We start from the raw sequence: 21,856 nt of genomic DNA, 5'->3' as shown, positions 1-21,856 counted from the left end.
CTATATAATTCATTTTATTGAAAAGCACAATGGATTTTAAAGAACTACACTCACTACTATACTGTGATGATGATGGGGTTCCCTACACCCATAGATTGTGGGAAATGTTTTTAATGTGCAGAGCACAGAAAGAGACAAATTTACCATTGGAAATGTGCCATAAATGTGTCCAAACAAAAACAATTATAATGATGGACCAGGCAACGGAATATGATATCAAGGAACCAAAAATTGAGACCCTAAACTCATGGACGCAAACAGAAGCCAAAAGGTCTAAAAACCGGATCAAATCATGGCTGTGTAAAATTAAGCAAAAATTGGTTAAACTAGGAAAGCGTTCAGAAAGGGAAGAGAGCCCAGTACAACAAGACGGCTCCTGCTGTTTCTGTTTCCTTCGGTGTTTCAAGAAACTTAGCTTGAAAAAGATTTTAAGACGCAAAAAAACTCACAACAGCAGCTCCAACCAAGAGATCTCTGCCGTCTTTAATAATAACAGCGGCAAAGAGACTGAAGAAAGTGCATGCAAGGAAACTGTCAGCGAGGTAAGAAGGCTTCAACATCAATTTCAATTAGATACTCAACCGAAACATATCTGTCATTAAATGGCTACGGTCTAATGGTCTTATACATTTAAACTTTTGAAAAATAGGAAAACTCAATTCAATATAAAGTCATGAAATACTGAAATTAATATAAAAAATCAAACTGAATTTAGAATAACATTCATATATAACATTCAAAAAAAGAAATTACAGCAGGGCAAACATACAGGGGTATAATTTGTTTTAATCAGTACAGAGTTCTACATAGTATGTTTTTAAAATGTAGATAAATGCCTACGTACAGTATTTAAACGTTCAAGTGACTGGAGTTGGAGTGTCCCTTTCAGTACAATTAATAAATAAAGTATCTGAGTCTAGTTGTCCTTCTGCATTAATTGCTCTAAAGGGGACACTTCGGTCCCTTAAACCCCTTCAGCTTGCTTAAAGGGACACTGTAGGTACTATAACCACTCCATCTCATTGAAATGGTTAGAATGCGTGGAGTCCCCTGGCACCGTCCCTCCATTTAGTGATAAACCATTTTTAGCAGTTTAACACTGAAGGTGTTTCTAAACCAGTCTGTGTTAATAAAATACATTATTCTTATTCTAACTTACGTTTTAGTTGCATACATTTTTTTTTCAATTTGAATTTTATTGAAATATTTTTTCATTAATCATCTTTGTCATAGTATCAGTAAGGTAATTAAACATTTTGTCATGCAATACCACGTTTGACACTGTATGTTGTATAGGTTTAACATAGGAACATTTGGGAATAAAATAGCTTAGAGCATAGTATGTAATAGTGGACTTTGGGTCACATGGCCGGAGTTCACATAGGTGCCAGGAGGGCGGTGGTCGAAGGGTCACAGTCTCTTGTGGGTTGACGGTCTGGTTGCTAATCTACTGATATTTTTTGCGGTCCATCCCTTGTCAGAACGTAAGTGCTCTTCTGGACTCTCTTGTGCGTTCGGCTGTAACTCCATGGGTTCTATTGCTTCCTTGTGCTTAGCCAGCAGCCCGAGGGATTGGAGACGTGCTTGTGGGTCATCAGTGGAGGAGGGTGAGGGTGTCCTTCCCCCGGGGTACCCCCAAGGAGCCCCCTGTGTCCCAGCGATATTTGATAGCATTGTCTCGGAGTCGCTTGGCTACCTGCGCCAGTTTTTTCTTTTCCACAAGGACTTGGAAGGGTAGGTCGCTGTAGATCTCAACTGAGTGCCCCTCAAACCGCACTGTGCCCATCTCTCTGGAGCGTTTCATGATCACGCTGCGGGTTTGTATGTCGCTGATCACTGCGATGACATCCCTAGGTGCTGTTTCTGGGGCTGTCGCTGATTTCCATATTCGGAAAGTTACTTTTATGTGGGGGATTACTGGGTTGTCTGTAATGCCCATGGAGGCTATCAGCCCCCTCACAGTTGGGAGTAGGGCCTCGTCTCCTACATCCTCCGGCACACCTCTAAGACGGATGTTTCGCCGGCGGTGTCTGGATTCCAAGCTGAGCACCGTTTTCTGCAGCATGTGGACCTGAGTAGTGAGTCCTTCCAGCTGGCTTTTGGTATGGCTGTGTTGTAGGTCTCGGGAAACCTCCCTCTCCTCCACCTCCTGTACCCTCCTGTGGATTTTGCCAATTTCGGCCGGGGTCTGCTATATGTCAGCCTGCCAGATCCGCTGCATGGACGCAAGGAGTCATTTTATATCTCCTTTTGTGGAGGGAGAAGAGTCATCCCCGGAGTCTGAGGCTGACGCGGCTCCGCCCGGGTCTAGCGAGGCAGGGGATCCCCTCTCTGCCTCTGAGTTGTCTGAGATCTCTGGGCTGTATCGAGGCGCGGGCACCATCTTAGGCTGCGGCGGCGGTGCGGGCCTCTCAAAGGATAGCCTGATATCAGGCTGCCTAGGTGTCTCCGGTTTCTGGATGTTCTTATTTTTTCTTCCCATGGCTTTCTCTGCATGGGGGTTCGTGAGTAGCTGTCTTTAAGTTTATTTTTTCGGCACTTTCTTGCCTATTATGGTGAGGCCCTTGTGGAGCTCCCTTGATATGCGTCCTGTAGGTTTCTTGGTCGGCCACGCCCCCTAGTTGCATACATTTTAATTGGTAGGTTCAAGTAAAATTTCTCTGAACAGCCCCGCCTTGGCCACACCCCTAAGTTTTCTTCTAGGTCCAATTGAATTGTTGAGAAGTATGCATCACAGAGCCCAAAAATATATTCCAGAACAAGCGCTCTAAATCCAAAAATAGGTTAACCACACGGTGCAGAAATAGACAAACAGGGGAAATCTGGCTTCTGATTTCAGATTTATTTCCACAGCGTATTTGTATTAGCTCTCTGGACTCCAAGTATTTCTTAAGTATGCATTACACACTTTCTTCTAGCTATACCGATACACACCTAAATGGGCTCTATGATAGGCTAAAAGCAGTCAGCTGACACTCCTAGCCAACCACAGCCACACACTGATGCTCAGGTTAACGTTTCCTCATTAGTTTGAGCAGCAGAGATGGGATGAGAAGTATCTGATTGGATACAAGTCATCAGTAAAGACGCATTGTGGAATATTATTATTATTATGGATATTTTCAGAATGCTACCGTAGTCTGCAGAGCTGAACAGTTGGATCAAATCGGGAAGGTAGACCTAAATGAGGTAAAAAAGAATTCATATAAAGTGAGAGTAATAGCAATTTCAAAGCAAAATAGGGGTAATCTATAGGGGTATCAGTAATATAAGCTATTTTTCAATAGAATAATTATTTTAAAGGGACACTTAAGTCACCAAAACAATTGTATCTTAATAAATTGCTTTTTGTGTACAGATCATGCTCCTGCACTCTCACTGCTCAATTATCTGCCATTTAGGAGTTAAATCACTTTGTTTTTACAGCCCTAGTTACACCTCCCTGCATGTGACTTACACTGCCTTTCTAAACACTTCCTGTAAAGAGTCATCTAATGTTTACACTTCCTTTATTGCAAATTCTATTTAAAGTTAGAATGTATTATCTCCTGCTATGTTAATAGCTTGCTAGACTCTACAGGAGCCTCCCATATGTAATTAAAGTTCAATTTGTTGTGCAGGAGATACAAACTTTTACATTTAGTAACATCTGGTTGAAAATTAAACATTTTTATTTTTCAAGGGGAGATGTGGCAAAGGCTGCATAAACAGAAACAAAAGTGATTCAACTGCTAAATGGCAGATAATTGAGTATTGACACTGCATGAGAATGATCTATACTACTTAATTTAAGCTAAAGTTGTTTTGGTGACTATAGTGTCCATTTAACAATGCCGATTATGCATGTATTCATATATTAGGATCTTTGACACGGTTTGCATTGAGCAGTGTATGCGTAGCCAAATCTTTCATGCAAAAATAATGATTGTAAATGGTAGTTATTGCCTAAAAATACATACAAAAGTAACTGACCATTATTGTTATGAATATTTTCAGAATGCTTCCATAGACACCAGCACTGATCAGTTGGATCAAAACGAGAAGGTAGACTTAAACGAGGTAATAAATAATTCACATACAGTGAGTGTAATAGAAATTTAAATGTAAAATAGGGGAGTGCAGTAATCTAAATTAATTTTAAGTAAAATAATTACTTTAACAATGTATACCATGCATGTATTCATATATTAGGATCTATGACAAGGTTAGCATTGAGCAGTGTATACATAGCCAAATCTTTAATGCAAAAACAATGATTATAAATGGTAGTTATTGCCTAAAAAAAACATACAAAATTAACTGACCTATTGTTATTAATATTTTCAGAATGCTACCATAGACACCAGCACTGATCAGTTGGATCAAAACGAGAAGGTAGACTTAAACGAGGTAATAAATAATTCATATACCGTGAGTGTAATAGAAATTTAAATGTAAAATAGGGGAGTGCAGTAATCTAAATGAATTTTAAGTAAAATAATTACTTTAACAATGCATACCATGCATGTATTCATATATTAGGATCTATGACAAGGTTAGCATTGAGCAGTGTATACATAGCCAAATCTTTAATGCAAAAACAATGATTATAAATGGTAGGTATTGCCTAAAAAAAACATACAAAAGTAACTGACCATTATTGTTATTAATATTTTCAGAATGCTGCCATAGACACCTGGGCTGAACAGTTGGATGAAATTGGGAAGGTAGACTTAAATGAGGTAATAAATAATTCATATAAAGTAAGTATAATAGCAATTTCAATGCGAAACAGAGGAGAGCAGTAATCTAAGCTATTTTTCAAAAGATTACTTATTTTAAAGGGACACTACAGTAATAAAAACAAATGTATATTAAGAAAGTGCTTTTAGTGTTTAGATCATGCCCCTGGGTCTCACTGCTCAATTCTCTGCCACTTAGGAGTTAAATGACTTTGTTTATGCAGCTCTAATCACACCTCCCTGCATATGACTTACATTACCTTCCTAAACACTTCCTGTAAAGAGTCATCTAATGTTTACACTTCCTTTATTGCAAATTCTGCTTAGAATTTCTCATCTCCTGCTCTGTTAATAACTTGCTAGACTCCGCAGGAGCCTCCCATATGAATTAAAGATCAATTTACAGAGCAGGAGATTAAAACTTTTAACGTTAGTAACATCTGGTTGAAAATGAAACAACTGTTTTCATGCAAGCTGGGTGAGTCACAGTCAGGCAGGTGTGGCTAGGGCTGCATAAATAGAAACAAAAGTGATTTAACTGCTAAATGGCAGATAATTGAATATTGAGACTGCAGGATCATGATGTATACACCAAAACTGCTTCCTTTAAGCTTATGTTGCTTTGGTGACTATAGTGTTCCTTTCACAATGCAGATTATGCATGTATCCAAATATTTGGATCCTTGACAAGGTTTGCATTGAGCAGTGTATATGTAGCCAAATCTTTAATGCAAAATGAATGACTGTAAACGGTAGTTATTGCCTAAAAAAACCCATACAAAAGTAACTGACCATTATTGCTATGAATATTTTCAGAATGCTACCATAGAGGTCACTACTCCATATTAATTCTCCTTGACCTCTCTGCTGCCTTTGACACAGTTGATCATTCTCTCCTCCTTCAAACTCTTCAATCACTCGGTCTCTGTGACTCTGTCCTCTCTTGGTTTTCCTCCTATCTCTCCCAACGCTCATTTAGTGTCTCCTTTTCCAAGGATACCTCCTCCCCTCGCCCTGTCTCGGTTGGAGTTCCCCAAGGCTCTGTCCTTGGTCCCCTTCTATTTTCTCTTTATACTGCCTCTCTTGGAAAACTTATTGCCTCTTTTGGATTCAACTACCACCTGTACGCTGATGACACTCAGATATACCTCTCCTCACCGGACCTCTCCCCGGCCGTCCTGCAACGTGTCACTGCTTGCCTCTCTTCCATCTCTGACTGGATGTCGTCACGCTTTCTCAAACTTAACCTCTCTAAAACTGAACTCCTTGTCTTTCCTCCTCCTAATACTGATCCTCCTCTCTCACTCTCCCTTCAAGTCAGTGATATCCACATAAGTCCATCCCTACAAGCGCGCTGTCTCGGCGTCATACTTGACTCAGGTCTCACCTATGAGTCTCACATCCAGTTTGTTGCCAAGTCCTGTAGGTTCCAACTCAAAAACATAGCCCGCATCCGCCCCTTTCTTACGCAAGATGCTACCAAGGAGCTTGTCCATGCTCTAGTAATTTCCCGCATGGATTACTGTAACCCTCTCCAGATTGGTCTCCCCAAAAGCCGTACTGCCCCGCTACAGTCTGTAATGAATGCTGCAGCTAGACTGATTTTCCTATCCAGTCGGTCCTCTCACACCTCGCCCCTCTGCCAGTCCTTACATTGGCTCCCTGTATCCTATAGGAGTCAATTCAAAGTGCTAACCCATACATTTAAAGCACTGAACAATTCCAGCCCCTCTTATATCTCTTCACTGATCCAGAGGTATGCCCCTCCTCGGACCCTCCGCTCTGCCCGCGACCACCTCCTGACCGCTGCTCGCACCCGTACGGCCAACTCACGCTTGCAGGACTTCTCACGGGCGGCTCCTCTCCTATGGAATAACTTGCCTACTGCCATCAGACTCTCCCCTAGTCTTCAATCATTTAAGAAGGGCCTTAAATCCTATCTCTTCAGGAAAGCGTATGGCCTCCCAGAGTAATCTCTCCCTTACATACCTGTCCCTATGGGATAGTGCTTTGCTCTCTCCTCCAGCTCTGCTTCACTCCTACTTGATATTTCCTATCCTAATGTTTCTAATACCCCACCTCCTATAGACTGTAAGCTCATTTGAGCAGGGTCCTCTTCAACCTATTATTCCTGTAAGTTTTCTTGTAATTGTCTTATTTATTGTTACATCCCCCCTCTCAAAATATTGTAAAGCGCTACGGAATCTGTTGGCGCTATATAAATGGCAATAATAATAATAATAGACACCAGCGCTGATCAGTTGGATCAAAATGAGATGGTAGACTTAAACGAGGTAATAAATAATTCACATACAGGGAGTGTAAAATAGGGGAGTGCAGTATTCTAAATTAGTTTTAAGTAAAATTACTTTAACAATGCAGACCATGCATGTATTCATATATTAGGATCTATGCCAAGGTTAGCATTGAGCAGTGTATATGTAGCCAAATCTTTAATGCAAAAACAATGATTATAAATGGTAGTTATTGCCTAAAAAAAAACATACAAAAGTAACTGACCATTATTGTTATTAATATTTTCAGAACGCTACCATAGACACCTGCGCTGAACAGTTGGATGAAATTGGGAAGGTAGACTTAAATAAGGTAATAAATAATTAATATAAAGTAAGTATAATAGCAATTTCAATGCGAAATAGAGGAGAGGAGTAATCTAAGCTATTTTTCAATAGAATACTTATTTTAAAGTAGCTCTACTGTAATAAATACAAATGTATCTTAAGAAAGTGCTTTTAGTGTTTAGATCATGCCGCTGGGTCTCACTGCTCAATTCTCTGACATTTAGGAGTTAAATCACTTTGTTTATGCAGTTCTAGTCACAACTCCCTGCATGTGACTTACATTACCTTCCTAAACACTTCCTGTAAAGAGTCATCTAATGTTTACACTTCCTTTATTACAAATTCTGCTTAGACTTTCTCATCTTCTCCTCTGTTAATAACTTGCTGGACTCTGCAGGAGCCCCCCATATGAATTAAATATCAATTCACAGAGCAGGAGATAAAAACTTTTAAAATGAGTAACATCTGGTTGAAAATGAAACAATTGTTTTCATGCAGGCTGGGTGAATCACAGTCAAGGCGAGGTGTGGCTAAGGCTGCATAAACAGAAACAAAAGAAATTTAGCTGCTAAATGGAAGATAATTGAATATTGAGACTGCAGGATCATGATTTATACACCAAAACTGCTTCATTTACGCTTATGTTGCTTTGGTGACTATAGTGTTCCTTTCACAATGCAGATTGTGCATGTATTCATGTATTAGGATCACTGACAAGGTTAACATTGAGACATACATAGCCACATCTTTCATGCAAAATAATGACTGTAAACGGTAGTTATTGCCTAAAAATACAAAAGTAACTTATCATTATTGTTATATTTTCAGAATGCTACCATAGACTCCAGCGCTGAACAGTCAGATCAAAATGAGAAGGTAGACTTAAATGAGGTAATACATTATTTACATCAAGTGAGTGTAATAGCAATTTTAGTGCAAGGTAGTGGAGTGCAGTAATCTAAAATATTTTTCAGTAAAATAATTCCTTTAACATTGCAGACTATGTGTGTATCCATATATTTGGATCCTTGACAATGTTTGCATTGAGCAGTGTATATGTAGCCAAATGTTTCATGCAAAAACAATGACTGTAAACTGTAGTTATTGCCTAAAAACACTCAAAAGTAACTGACCATTATTGTTATGAATATTTTCAGAATGCTACCATAGATTCCAACACTGATCAGTTGGATCAAATCGTGAAGACAGACTTAAACGAGGTAATAAATAATTCATATAAAGTGAATGTAACAGCAATTTCAATGCAAAATTGGGGAGAGTAGTAATCTAAACTATTTTTCAATAGAATAATTATTATAAAGGGACACTATGGTCACCAAAACAATTGTATCTCAAAAAAGTGCTTTTGATGGACAGATCATGCCCCTGCAGTCTCACTTCACTTTGTTTATGCAAGCCTAGTCACACCTCCCTACTTGTGACTTACACAGCCTTCCTAAACCTTACTGTAAAGAATCATCTAATGTTTACACTTCCTTTAGTGCAAATTCTGTTTAACCCCTTAAGGACCGAGGACGGTTCAGGACCGTCATCGGCATTTTTGCCTTGCCGACCGCTGACGGTCCTGAACCGTCCTAACGGTCCAATGTACTTACCCGATCGCCGTCGTTCCCCCGGCGGCGATCGGCGTTGGTCCTGGTGTGGGGAGACTGCCTGCAGCCCAGACAGTCTCCCCATGGCGGATTAGGACCCCTGTGGCCATGTGATCGCCCAACAGGGCGACCACATGGTCACAATAGGTGTCCATGTGTCTGCCTGCAGGGGGACTGTCTGTGCTGACAGGCAATCTCCCTGCATATGTAAAATCCTAAAAAAAATTTAAGTTAAAGTTAATAAATAAAAATAATAATTATATATGTGTATATATATATGATATGTAGACGTATATTATATATATATAATATACGTCTATATATCATATATATAATGTCATACTAAGTGTATTTTTATATTAATATGTACATATATTAATATAAAAATACACTTATAATTAAATTACACACGTGTATATATAAAATATATATAATAACTATATATATTATATATATATATTATTATAAAATACAAATAATAAGTAATTTAAATTAAATAAAAAAAATGTAAAAATAATAATAAAAATTACAAAATAATTATTTTTCTATATGAAATTTTATTCTAACTGTATTTTGATATTAATATATATATATATTTATATCAAAATACACGTGGAATGAAATTGTATATATATCTATGTATATATAAATAAATAAAAAGAATACGAAATATACATATGTCCATATCCAAAATTACATAAATAATTATATAAATATACACGTAGACTTCAAATATAAAATAAAATATATATTTAAATTCTACATGTGTATTTATGTAATATTTGTACATAATTAAGTAATTTTATTGATTGCAATTTAAGAGACCTGCCTGCCAACCCAGGTCGAAAGTCCAGAGAATTTAATTTGTTAGCACTGTATTTTACCCTGTAACGTTCTACGACACCCTAAAACCTGTACATGGGGGGTACTGTTTTACTCGGGAGACTTCGCTGAACACAAATATTAGTGATTCAAAACAGTAAATCATATCACAGCGATGATATTGTCAGTGAAAGTGACTTTTTTTAATTTTTCACACACAAACAGCACTTTTACTGATGATATAATTATTTGTGTTCAGCAAAGTCTCCTGAGTATAACAGTACCCCCATGTACAGGTTTTATAGCATTTTTGAAAGTTACAGGGTCAAATATATGGGTCAAATATTTTTACATTGAAAATGGCCAGGTTGGTTACGTTGCCTTTGAGAGCTTATGGTAGCCGAGGAATGAGAATTACCCCCATGATGGCATACCATTTGCAAAAGAAGATAACCCAATGTATTCAATTTAGTTTTTTACTTTTTTCACACACAAACAAATATGAACGCTAACTTTGGCCAGTGTTTGCGACTAAGTGGCAACTAAAAAAGTCTGGACATACCCCATATTGAATACCTTGGGTTGTCTACTTTAACAAAAATATGTACATGTGGGGTGGTATTCAGAGATTTATGACAGATAATAGTGTTACAATGTCACTATTGATACATTTTAAAAATGTATGTTTTGAAACCGCAATATCCTACTTGTACTTATAGCCCTATAACATGCAAAAAAATAGCAAAAAGCATGTAAACACTGGGTATTTTTAAGCTCAGGACAACATTTTGAATCTATTTAGCAGTTTTTTTCATTCGCTTTTGTAGATGAGTAAAAGATTTTTCACATAAAAGTCAAAAAACATGTATTTTTTTCAATTTTTCATCATATTTTTTCATTATTTTTTTTTAATTAAATTACATGAGATTATATAAATAATGGTATGTAAAGAAAGCCCCCTTTGTCCTGAAAAAAACAATATATAATTTGTATGGGAACAGTAAATGAGAGAGCGGAAAACTACAGCTAAACACAAACACCACAAAAGTGTCAAAAAGATGCCTGTTCGCAAATGTACAACATCGCAAAAACAGTCCGGTCCTTAAGAGGTTAAATTTAGAACTTATTAACTCCTGCTATGTTAATAACGTGGTAGACTCATATGAATGAAAGTTCAATTTATAGAGCAGGAGATAAAAACTTTGAAAGTTTGTAACTTCTGGTTCAAAATGAAACAATTATTTTCATGCAAGCTGTGTCAGTCACAGTCAAAGGAGGTGTGGCTAGGGCTGTATAAACAAAAACAAAAATGATTTAACTGCAAAATGGCAGAGAATTGAGTATTGAGAGTGCAGGAGCATGATCTATACACCAAAACTGCTTAATTTAAGCTAAAGTTGTTTTGGTGACTATACTGTTCATTTAACAATGCAGATTATGGGTGTATTCATATATTAGGATCCTTGACCAGCTTAGCCTTGAACAGTGTATATGTAGCCAAATCTTTCATGCAGAAATAATGACTGTAAAAGGTAGTTATTGCCTACAAATGCATACAAAAATAACTGATCGTTATTGTTATATTTTCAGATTGCTTCCATAGACACCATCACAGAAAAGTCAGTTCAAATCGAGGAGATAGACTTAAACCAGGTAATCTAGAATTCATATAAAGTGAGTGTTATAGCAATTTCAGTGCGAAATAGGGGAGAGCAGTAATTTAAATTATTTTCCAATAGAATAATTAATTTAACAATGTTGATTAAGCATTAATTCATATATTTGGATCTTTCACAAGGTTTGCATTGAGCAGTGTATATGCAGCCAAATATTTCAGGCTAAAATAATGACTGTAAACTGTTGGTTTAGCTTAAAAATATATGGAAAGGTAACTAAAAATTATTTATTATGAATATTTTCAGAATGCCTCCATAGTCACCAGCGCTGAACACTTGCATCAAAACGAGGAGAGAGACTTAAACAAGGTAATGAAGAATTCATAGAATTTTTAAGTTCCCTAAGGAATTTCAACATACATCAGATTTCAGACACAACAGCGATTGTCATTTGGGGGGTAGTGATAAGAGGCATTTTGGGGCCCAATACATATCAATGTTACAAATCACATCACAAAAACTGAATTAATACATAAGGAAAATACAGACATTTATATAAGACTGTAAGCTCGTTTGAGCAAGGTCCTCATCTACCTATTTACCTGTATCATTTTGTAATTGTCTAATTTATTGTAAAATCCCCCCCCCCCTTTCATTATATTTTAAAGTGCTGCTGAATAAGTTGGCGCTATGTAAATGCCAATAATAGCCTGTTGTCATCATAAAGGAACCGCTAGACAACAAAATGTCCCAAGATAAACGGATTGACTTTTCAATGCCCAATCCTTAGGAATGTTAGGCCGATGATTCCAGGCAACGCAGTATGTAAAGCAGAGTATGAGTTAATAGGTACCTTATTCAGGTATAACATGATGCATGCAATTACCAAGTATGACATTTCGTGTACTGTTCAACGTCCGCAGAGTATATTGGAAAATGTATTTTGTTCCTGTTGTCCCACTGATTGCAGTGTAAACACCCTCTTCTTTGCTGTACCCAACTAACTACCTTTGACTCAATAAAAATTGTCAAATTGAAAATAAATACCAATAGTAATAATAATAATAATAATATGACTATGTTTTAAGATTCTTTTCTTCTTCTTTAGGAGTTACCAAAGCAGTCTGTTGAGGAGATAAAACCTGAAAATATCCAAAGCTCCCCCCAGACAGCTTCATCCAGTGCTTTGGTTTCTCACGTCCCCGTACGGTCAGGGAAATCAATAACCAGAACTGGCCTAAAAAACCTGGGAAACACGTGTTATATGAACAGCGTTTTACAATCGTTGTTCATGGCGACAGAGTAAGTTCTCCTTTCGAGTTTATATGTTTATGTGAGAATCCGACTAATCTGTGAAAAATAAATACGTGGCTGAACATTGGCCATACATTGCAATATATCTCACCATACTTCAATCCATCGATAAAATGGCTGCAGACTGCACTCAGTGAGCAGTTACTGACAGAACCTCACTTAGACTGCTATAATATTTTACACACACCAAGCAGTATGATGTCTCATTAGATGCAATGTATCCAGCACTATGACACTGAGGGACATTTTGTACATTTGGCAGATCGTGTTTCCTGTGCTCGGCTGTGTATGAAAACCTACAGGCTACCTACTTTACTAATTAAAGGAGTTTATCCAACAGGAGCACACTGGCATTTGTGTGGGGGTTAACCCCTTAAGGACTGAGCCAAATGTACATGTTGTTATCAAAACAAAACGTAAACAAAAACTTGAATTTGCGCTATATGTCTGTTCAGGCGTAATTCGCCTCTTTCATATTATTTGCGCCCACACATATTATGCATCATTTTATTCAGGGGAAACAGGGCTTTCATTTAACATTAAATATTTAGGTATTAAACATAACTTAATATGAATAATATATAAAAAAAATGTGAAAAAATAAGAATTAAAACATTTTTTTTTGTTCTACGTGACATTTTAACTGTGAGTGTCATAAGACTGTTTGCTTTTACTGCAATAATATACACATATTTGTATTCAGCGATGTCTCATGTGTAAAACAGTACCCCCCTATGTACAGGTTTTATGGTGTTTTTGGAAGTTACAGGGTCAAACATAACATGTTATTTTTTTCAGTTTTTGCATATTGAAATTCGCCAGATTGGTTACGTTGCCTTTGAGACCGTATGGTAGCCCAGGAATAAGTCTTTTCTAGTGGCTACTAGAAAAGACTGAACCTACCCCATTTGCAATACTTTGGGTTGTCTACTTTTGCAAATGGCATGCCATCATGGGGGTAATTTTCATTCCTGGGCTACCGCATGGTCTCAAAGGCAACATAACCAACCTGGTGAATTTCAATGTGAAAAAACTGAAGCGCAAGCCTTATATTTGACTCTGTAACGTTTGAAAACACCATAAAACCTGTACATGAGGGGCACTGTTATACTCGGGAGACTTCGCTGAACACAAATATTAGTGTTTCAAAACAGTAAAACGTATCACAACAATTATATCATCCATGTAAGTGCCATTTGTGTGTGCAAAAAATTCCAAAATGTCACTTTCACTGACAATATTGTCGTCGTAATACATTTTACTGTTTTGAAATACTAATATTTGTTTTCAGCGAAGTCTTCCGAGTAAACTGTACCCCGCATGTACAGGTTTTATGGTGTCTTAGAAAGTTACAAGGTTAAATATAGTGCTAGCAAATTAAATTCCCTGGAATTTTGGCCTGGGTTGTCAGGCAGGTCCCGCAAATTGTAATTAATAAAATTACCTAATTATGTAAAATTATTACATAAATATATACATAGAATTATTATATATATGTATGTATATAGTTTTTTAAAATATTTTTTATTTATATAGAGGTATATATATATATATATAGTGATATATACGTATATACTTATGTATATAGATATATAAATTATTTCGTTCTACATGTATTTTGATATCAATATATATATATTAATTTTAAAATACATTTAGAATGAATTTACACATGTATTTTATATATATATATATATATATATATATATATATATATTTATATATATATATATATATATAAATATATACAGGGAGTGCAGAATTATTAGGCAAGTTGTATTTTTGAGGATTAATTTTATTATTGAACAACAACCATGTTCTCAATGAACCCAAAAAACTCATTAATATCAAAGCTGAATATTTTTGGAAGTAGTTTTTAGTTTGTTTTTAGTTTTAGCTATTTTAGGGGGATATCTGTGTGTGCAGGTGACTATTTCTGTGCATAATTATTAGGCAACTTAACAAAAAACAAATATATACCCATTTCAATTATTTATTTTTTACCAGTGAAACCAATATAACATCTCAACATTCACAAATATACATTTCTGACATTCAAAAACAAAACAAAAACAAATCAGTGACCAATATAGCCACATTTCTTTGCAAGACACTCAAAAGCCTGCCATCCATGGATTCTGTCAGTGTTTTGATCTGTTCACCATCAACATTGCGTGCAGAAGCAACCACAGCCTCCCAGACACTGTTCAGAGAGGTGTACTGTTTTCCCTCCTTGTAAATCTCACATTTGATGATGGACCACAGGTTCTCAATGGGGTTCAGATCAGGTGAACAAGGAGGCCATGTCATTAGATTTTCTTCTTTTATACCCTTTCTTGCCAGCCACGCTGTGGAGTACTTGGACGCGTGTGATGGAGCATTGTCCTGCATGAAAATCATGTTTTTCTTGAAGGATGCAGACTTCTTCCTGTACCACTGCTTGAAGAAGGTGTCTTCCAGAAACTGGCAGTAGGACTGGGAGTTGAGCTTGACTCCATCCTCAACCCGAAAAGGCCCCACAAGCTCATCTTTGATGATACCAGCCCAAACCAGTACTCCACCTCCACCTTGCTGGCGTCTGAGTCGGACTGGAGCTCTCTGCACTTTACCAATCCAGCCACGGGCCCATCCATCTGGCCCATCAAGACTCACTCTCATTTCATCAGTCCATAAAACCTTAGAAAAATCAGTCTTGAGATATTTCTTGGCCCAGTCTTGACGTTTCAGCTTGTGTGTCTTGTTCAGTGGTGGTCGTCTTTCAGCCTTTCTTACCTTGGCCATGTCTCTGAGTATTGCACACCTTGTGCTTTTGGGCACTCCAGTGATGTTGCAGCTCTGAAATATGGCCAAACTGGTGGCAAGTGGCATCTTGGCAGCTGCACGCTTGACTTTTCTCAGTTCATGGGCAGTTATTTTGCGCCTTGGTTTTTCCACACGCTTCTTGCGACCCTGTTGACTATTTTGAATGAAACGCTTGATTGTTCGATGATCACGCTTCAGAAGCTTTGCAATTTTAAGAGTGCTGCATCCCTCTGCAAGATATCTCACTATTTTTGACTTTTCTGAACCTGTCAAGTCCTTCTTTTGACCCATTTTGCCAAAAGAAAGGAAGTTGCCTAATAATTATGCACACCTGATATAGGGTGTTGATGTCATTAGACCACACCCCTTCTCATTACAGAGATGCACATCACCTAATATGCTTAATTGGTAGTAGGCTTTCGAGCCTATACAGCTTGGAGTAAGACAACATGCATAAAGAGGATGATGTGGTCAAAATACTCATTTGCCTAATAATTCTGCACTCCCTGTATATATAATGAAAATTATACATATATTTAATCAATATCATTGTACGTGTATTTTGATATTAATATATATTTATAATTATAGAAAAACAGAGAATGACCGCACTCAGGGACTTGTAAATATCACTAAAACTTAACTTTTAATGTTCAAAATAAATCAAATTAAAAAAACATCCTGATGAAAGCCCAAACATGGGGCTGAAACGTTGATTTGATTTATTTTTATAGTGATATTTACAAGTCCCTGAGTGCGGTCATTCTTTGTTTTTCTATGCTATTTGCCTGACCAGCACCGGGCACATTATTTACCTGTTCCAGGAGTGCAAGCAATTTAGCATTTTTTGTATTTATAATTATATATATATATTAATATTAAAATACACTTAGACTATGTATGCATATGTGTATATATATACTTAGATCATATATATAATAAATATATGATCTAAGTATATATATTTTATTTTAAACTGTTATTAACTTTATTTTTTTACATTTTACAGACAGCAGGGGGAGTACCTGTCATTACAGGTACTCCCCCTGCTGGCATTGACATGGACGGCTATGCCATCCATGTGATTGTGAGGTCCTCGCAAGGACCTTGCGATCACATGGCCCAGGTGGGTCGAAGAGGACGGTAAGAGGACGCTCCCATGTAAGTCCCCATACCGCAATCGCCTGTGTGGGATCGCCGGCAACCGGGTAAGTACAAAGGACGGCTTGGACGTTCTATGCCGCCCTCTGACGTTTAGAGACAGTTCCCTAAGGACAGCATAGAACACCCACCGTTCTTAAGGGGTTAATATAACACTCAAACTGTTTCTGTCTTCTTCTAGTAAAACATTTTAATGCAAGTCCTTTGTTTTATCGGTTATCATTTAGTACAGGGCTGCGCAACAGGTAGATCCCCAGATGTAGTAGGACTACAACTCCCATGATGCTTTTTCATTCTGTATAGTTCCACAACATCTGGGGATCTACCTGTTGGGCAGCCCTGATTTAGTGCAAAGTCTATAATGCGTGATCTGATTTTCAGCTTTAGGAGCCGCGTGTTATCCCTCAATTTGAAAGGCTGCAATTCACTGATGCAGAAATTGCAAAAACTTTTCAACATCTTGGCTTATTCTAAGGTATGCTTTTGTTAACTGAAAAACAATGGGGGCACATGGCACATGGCACATGGCACATAAAATAACTATCTGCCCAGGAAAACAACAGAACACATAATGAAACATTCCACAAAATAATGTAGAATACAGTAATTAATATGCACAATCCCTGTTATATAGCAAACAATATGAAATACATATTACTATTACAAAAGCTGAGATTTATCAAGATGCCATGTTCTGGAACGTTCTAAAAAAAGAAGCAGTCACCATGGTCAATAGTGGAATCAGTAGGCACATTGGTGATTGATTAACTTTTACAGTTTTGCACATTTCACATCACAGCATTAGGATAAATCTCCTCCACTGAGTCAATAGAGTCCCAAACACATGGAACAAAATCCAGTTTCTTCTTAACATGTGAATATCTCCATCAATTCCCCCTGTTAAAGTAACATTTGGATCTTCCCTTATTTCTAACCAGCGAGAAGCATATACTCCATTGAAATTTTTCAATGCGTCTCGTCCACCGTGGTTCAGTTCTTTCTCCCAGGAAGATAGTTCTGAATATCTTCGATTCCTTTTAAACAGGTAATTAAACAATTCTTATATCCTGATTATTTACTTAGTACTAAATGTATAAGGTTATACTGTAACGTTAAACATGGTATTACTTTATAAAAGGCAAAGTGTCTCTAGAGTAACAAACCTGCTAGTGTTCCCTGCCCACCTTAGAGGATAAAGTTGGGCAGGGATGAGAGGAGGTTACACAAGGCACAAAGCCCTTAAAAGGGCAGTCTAACTGTTTGTCTCTTCAAAGCAGACCATGGAGGGAGGAGGTTTATTAAAAGCAAGGGAGAAATAAGTCCCTAAATGTCTAATCGTGGGCTCAATTTCAGGATTGGCAAAAGTTTGTATTGCAGTCCATTAGCTCGGGTATATTATTAAATTTTAACTTACACGTGAAGAACAGAGAGCTGGCTACATTTGGCCTGTAAAGTAACTACAAACAACAAGTCCAACTTGAGGTCAAATCAGTAGATTATCCCTCAACATTCCACTTCCTTTATTAATATTTAATGATTTATACTAACACTGCAATAATTGGACTACAATCATTGATGGCTCTATAATTAGGAGAGGTATGTAACCTCCTAAGGTGAGTCGGAGGGGGAGTCTCTAGAAAGCTTGCAAGTTGCCCCTCGGGCAGGTGCAGACACATTGCTTAGTGGATCAGATAGTTTATGTAAGTTACCACAGCAGTGCTCTGATTTATTATAGAGCGACGGACAGATTGAGTTGCAGACCTGATATTGGACCCATCAGAGGTCAACTTTCCCGCTCCCTGGCCCAAAATAAGCAAGAGGGAGGGAAGAATAAACGTTAAAGATTTATTTAAGATCCCATATATCACACACTGAAGCCCCTCTCTCCCAAAATACTGTTTAAAGTCTCCCTAGGTACATCCCATATTTGCCCCATACACACTACAGCCACTATTTACCCCCTTCCCATACAGGGCAATTCCAAATAAGCATACCAAATTAGGGAGCAATCTACTATTATCTACTACTATTATCTTCAATTTATTTTAGCTATAGAGATAAAAGCAACCTCCCATCCATTTGTAGACATGGCATCTAGACCTCATACAGAAATAGGTTGCTGACTCATGTTGTAAGGCCTCTAATTCCAACTTTGTGAAAGGCCTCTGAAAGCCTAGAGTCGCCTCTGACTACAATAATAATAAAAGAACAAAGTAACGTAATTTACACAGTATTGTGCTATGAGGGAGCAGCTCAGAAACCTCTCTACACTAGAGGCCTGGTGGGGGCAAATGCCCTCTGCTACACTTGCCATCCCTCCTCCGCAAGCTAAATGTAATAAAATACCCTCTGGCTGGAAATGCATCAACCAAATTAAATATACATTATTTTAAGAAATGTGTTCTTTATGCCTATTGCTTGGTATGATTCATATTTAATAAATGTATTCTTTTACTTTTTATGTTAGCTTGCATGAGGAAGAGAGAATACAGTTTTTGTCTTCAGAGACTGCCGCCAATGCTCTGGTTACAGAAGTTGCTCCTCAACAGTCTTCACAAAGCACAAGCTGGGGGAAAGATGAAAAAACTATAATACAACACATGTTTGAGGGAAAGCTGCAAACTAATATCTGCTGCCAAACATGTAAAAACATTTCCCAGAAGACGGAGGCTTTTACAGACCTTTCACTGGGATTCCCACCATCATTAATTAATACTGGCAAAAAAGAACACCAGAAAACATTTTCTGTCAACGACATGTTCAGCCATTTCCTCGCACCAGAAATTCTCGATGGAGACAACTGCTATCAGTGTGGAAACTGTGCTTCCCTCCAGAAAGCAGAGAAGACCGTGCAAATTATGGAGGAGCCAGAATACCTCATTCTAAACCTACTGAGGTTTTCTTATGATCCAGAGCACCAGGTGAAGCGGAAGATATTCAATCCAGTATCTATTCCACAAATACTGAGGCTGCCCGTGGAAAGATCTACCTCTCTGGACACTGATCTTTCTGGTGCTGGTGAAAATAAAGCTAATGAGCAGGCATCAGTTGGCATAGAAGATCGGCGCTCTACCCAACGACGAGTGCCTTATGCTTTAAATTCTGTCGTGGTGCATTCGGGAGCAACTCCTGAAAGTGGCCATTATTACTGCTATGCAAGGGACATCAGTTTAAGGTCTGTAAAACCTGTGAAGAGCTCCTCCAACATTTCCTTAGTTCAGGCAGCTGGAGGAGAAATGCCCACCTCTGGTAGTGAGTCCTCACAGAATCCCAAACAATGGCTTTTCTTAAATGACAGCAGGGTTACCTTTACATCTCAGCGCCATGTGTTAAATACCAGCCTGCGGTCTACAGAAGACTCTGTATATATATTATTTTATAAAAAGCTGAGCTGAGGGAAATAAAAGCCATTGAGCAAGGTTAAACAAGTGGAGTCTGGTTAAACTGGAATTTTCCAGATGAAACAGAGTTTAGGGATGTTATCATCAGAAATAAACATTATTTGAAGATGCTTAAGCCGAGCGGAGGAACTAGGGATATGTTTTTTTGGGGGTTTTTTTTAACCTCTCCTCTACCCTTGTCCCCATTTTACTTAACAAAATAACAGTATCACATACTGAAAAGAAATGTCAACAGGAGACAAATTAGATCTCCATTCTAGCTCCACTAAGAACCAAGGTGTTGCAATCAGGTACCTTATCATTACAACTGATGTGGTTGTTGTTGGATAAGTTGTTGGATAAGTTAAAACACAATACCATGAGATTTTGTATAATGTATCTCAGTTATAGATCAGAATGTCACAATACAACATTGAAGACTATTTGATGGTGTTTACGTGCCACATGTTGTGGATCAAATGACAAAACGGGAAAAATGTAGTTATACACATAATAAAAATAAAGTTTGTAAGAGGAGAGAGAAGAAAAAGGAAAAATGGGAAGGGAGTAATACGAATAGGAGATTAGTTCTCACACGTGGCATGGGCACCACTCAGTTTGACTAGATTAGGTCTACTCCACATGTTATCTGCCCCTACATCATGAGATATTCAATTAAATGCATACATAGTTTTGTTTATTTCACCTAAGATCTCTATGTATGATAGGTAGCTCAAAATATCTGTAACTACTCTGAGAGCACTTGCATTGGATTGTGTGTTGTAGACACTGATTTGTCTCTTATTATATAATTATTTTCAATTTATATTGTTGTCTTACTAGCTTGTGCTTCAATAAAAAAATGCGATTGTCAAAAAAATAAATATTGTCTGGTGTATTTTCCTATTTTGTGCATAGAAAAAAAAAAGAGATAAAAAACAGACATTTAAAGTTTTTCAATCTTCATAACCAGGATAGCCTGTTGTAGTAGTAATGAAGACCGGAGTACACTGGCCCTAATCCCTATTAATGGAGCAAACTGCTTTGCAATGGTTTACTCTCTTCCCTGGATCCCTGGGACCTGTGTTGTATGACAAAGTCCTCCCATGCATTTAAATCTAAAAGATCTGCTAATTAATCAGCCAATTAAGAGGTGGGGGCTGACCTGTGCTATAGCCCCCAGAAATGTTGTGTGTATATGTGTAAAAGTGTATACATGTGTAACTGTGAGTATCTGTAAGCATGTGTAAATGTTTCTGTATATAGTGATGTCGCAAACGGGCGAACTGCCATATACTTCAATGGGCAGGCAAATTTTAAAACCCACAGGGACTCTTTCTGGCCACAATAGTGATGGAAAAGTTGTTTCAAGGGGACTAACACCTGGACTGTGGCATGCCGAAGGGGGATCCATGGCAAAACTCCCATGGAAAATTACACAGTTGATGCAGAGTCTGGTTTTAATCCATAAAGGGCATAAATCACCTAACTTTCCTAAATCACAATGGATATGGATTGACACCTGACATATGACATATTGACACCTTGACATATGGATTGACACCTGTCCTCAGAGACCCTGATACACACTGACATAGAGCAGAATAGGGACTGTTCCCCCTACATAGGGTCACTTGGCAGATATGGATTGACACCTGTCCTCAGGTACCCTGATACACACTGACACAGAGCAGAATAGGGAATATTCACTAAATGCCAAACATTGTTATACAGGGGAATATTCAGTAAATAAGGATAAGGGGGGGAGGACCTACTGTCCTCCCCCCCCCCCCCGGCCCCCACCCCTGCGCAGTGGTTGGAGGCCATAAATCACAATGGGGGGGG

General features: G+C 37.8%; 1 protein-coding gene across 1 annotated transcript; it reads left to right on the top strand.

Annotated features, from left to right (window-relative positions):
- Nucleotides 1-191: 191 nt before the first annotated feature.
- LOC134601606 (ubiquitin carboxyl-terminal hydrolase 38-like) lies at nucleotides 192-20,026 on the top strand. Its single transcript, XM_063446126.1, has 13 exons — nucleotides 192-542; nucleotides 3,997-4,059; nucleotides 4,327-4,389; nucleotides 4,659-4,721; nucleotides 7,266-7,328; nucleotides 8,132-8,194; nucleotides 8,461-8,523; nucleotides 11,329-11,391; nucleotides 11,661-11,723; nucleotides 12,463-12,656; nucleotides 17,013-17,106; nucleotides 17,570-17,676; nucleotides 19,099-20,026. The coding sequence occupies exons 1-13, from the start codon at nucleotides 192-194 to the stop codon at nucleotides 20,024-20,026; spliced, it is 2,178 nt and encodes a 725-aa protein (XP_063302196.1).
- The last annotated feature ends 1,830 nt before the right edge of the window (nucleotides 20,027-21,856 follow it).

The sequence above is a fragment of the Pelobates fuscus genome, chromosome 3 (assembly GCF_036172605.1).
Source record: "Pelobates fuscus isolate aPelFus1 chromosome 3, aPelFus1.pri, whole genome shotgun sequence".
NCBI classification, from domain to species: domain Eukaryota; kingdom Metazoa; phylum Chordata; class Amphibia; order Anura; family Pelobatidae; genus Pelobates; species Pelobates fuscus.
The sequence above is the reverse complement of the archived record's forward strand: the minus strand, read 5'-3'. Positions and strand labels throughout refer to the sequence as shown.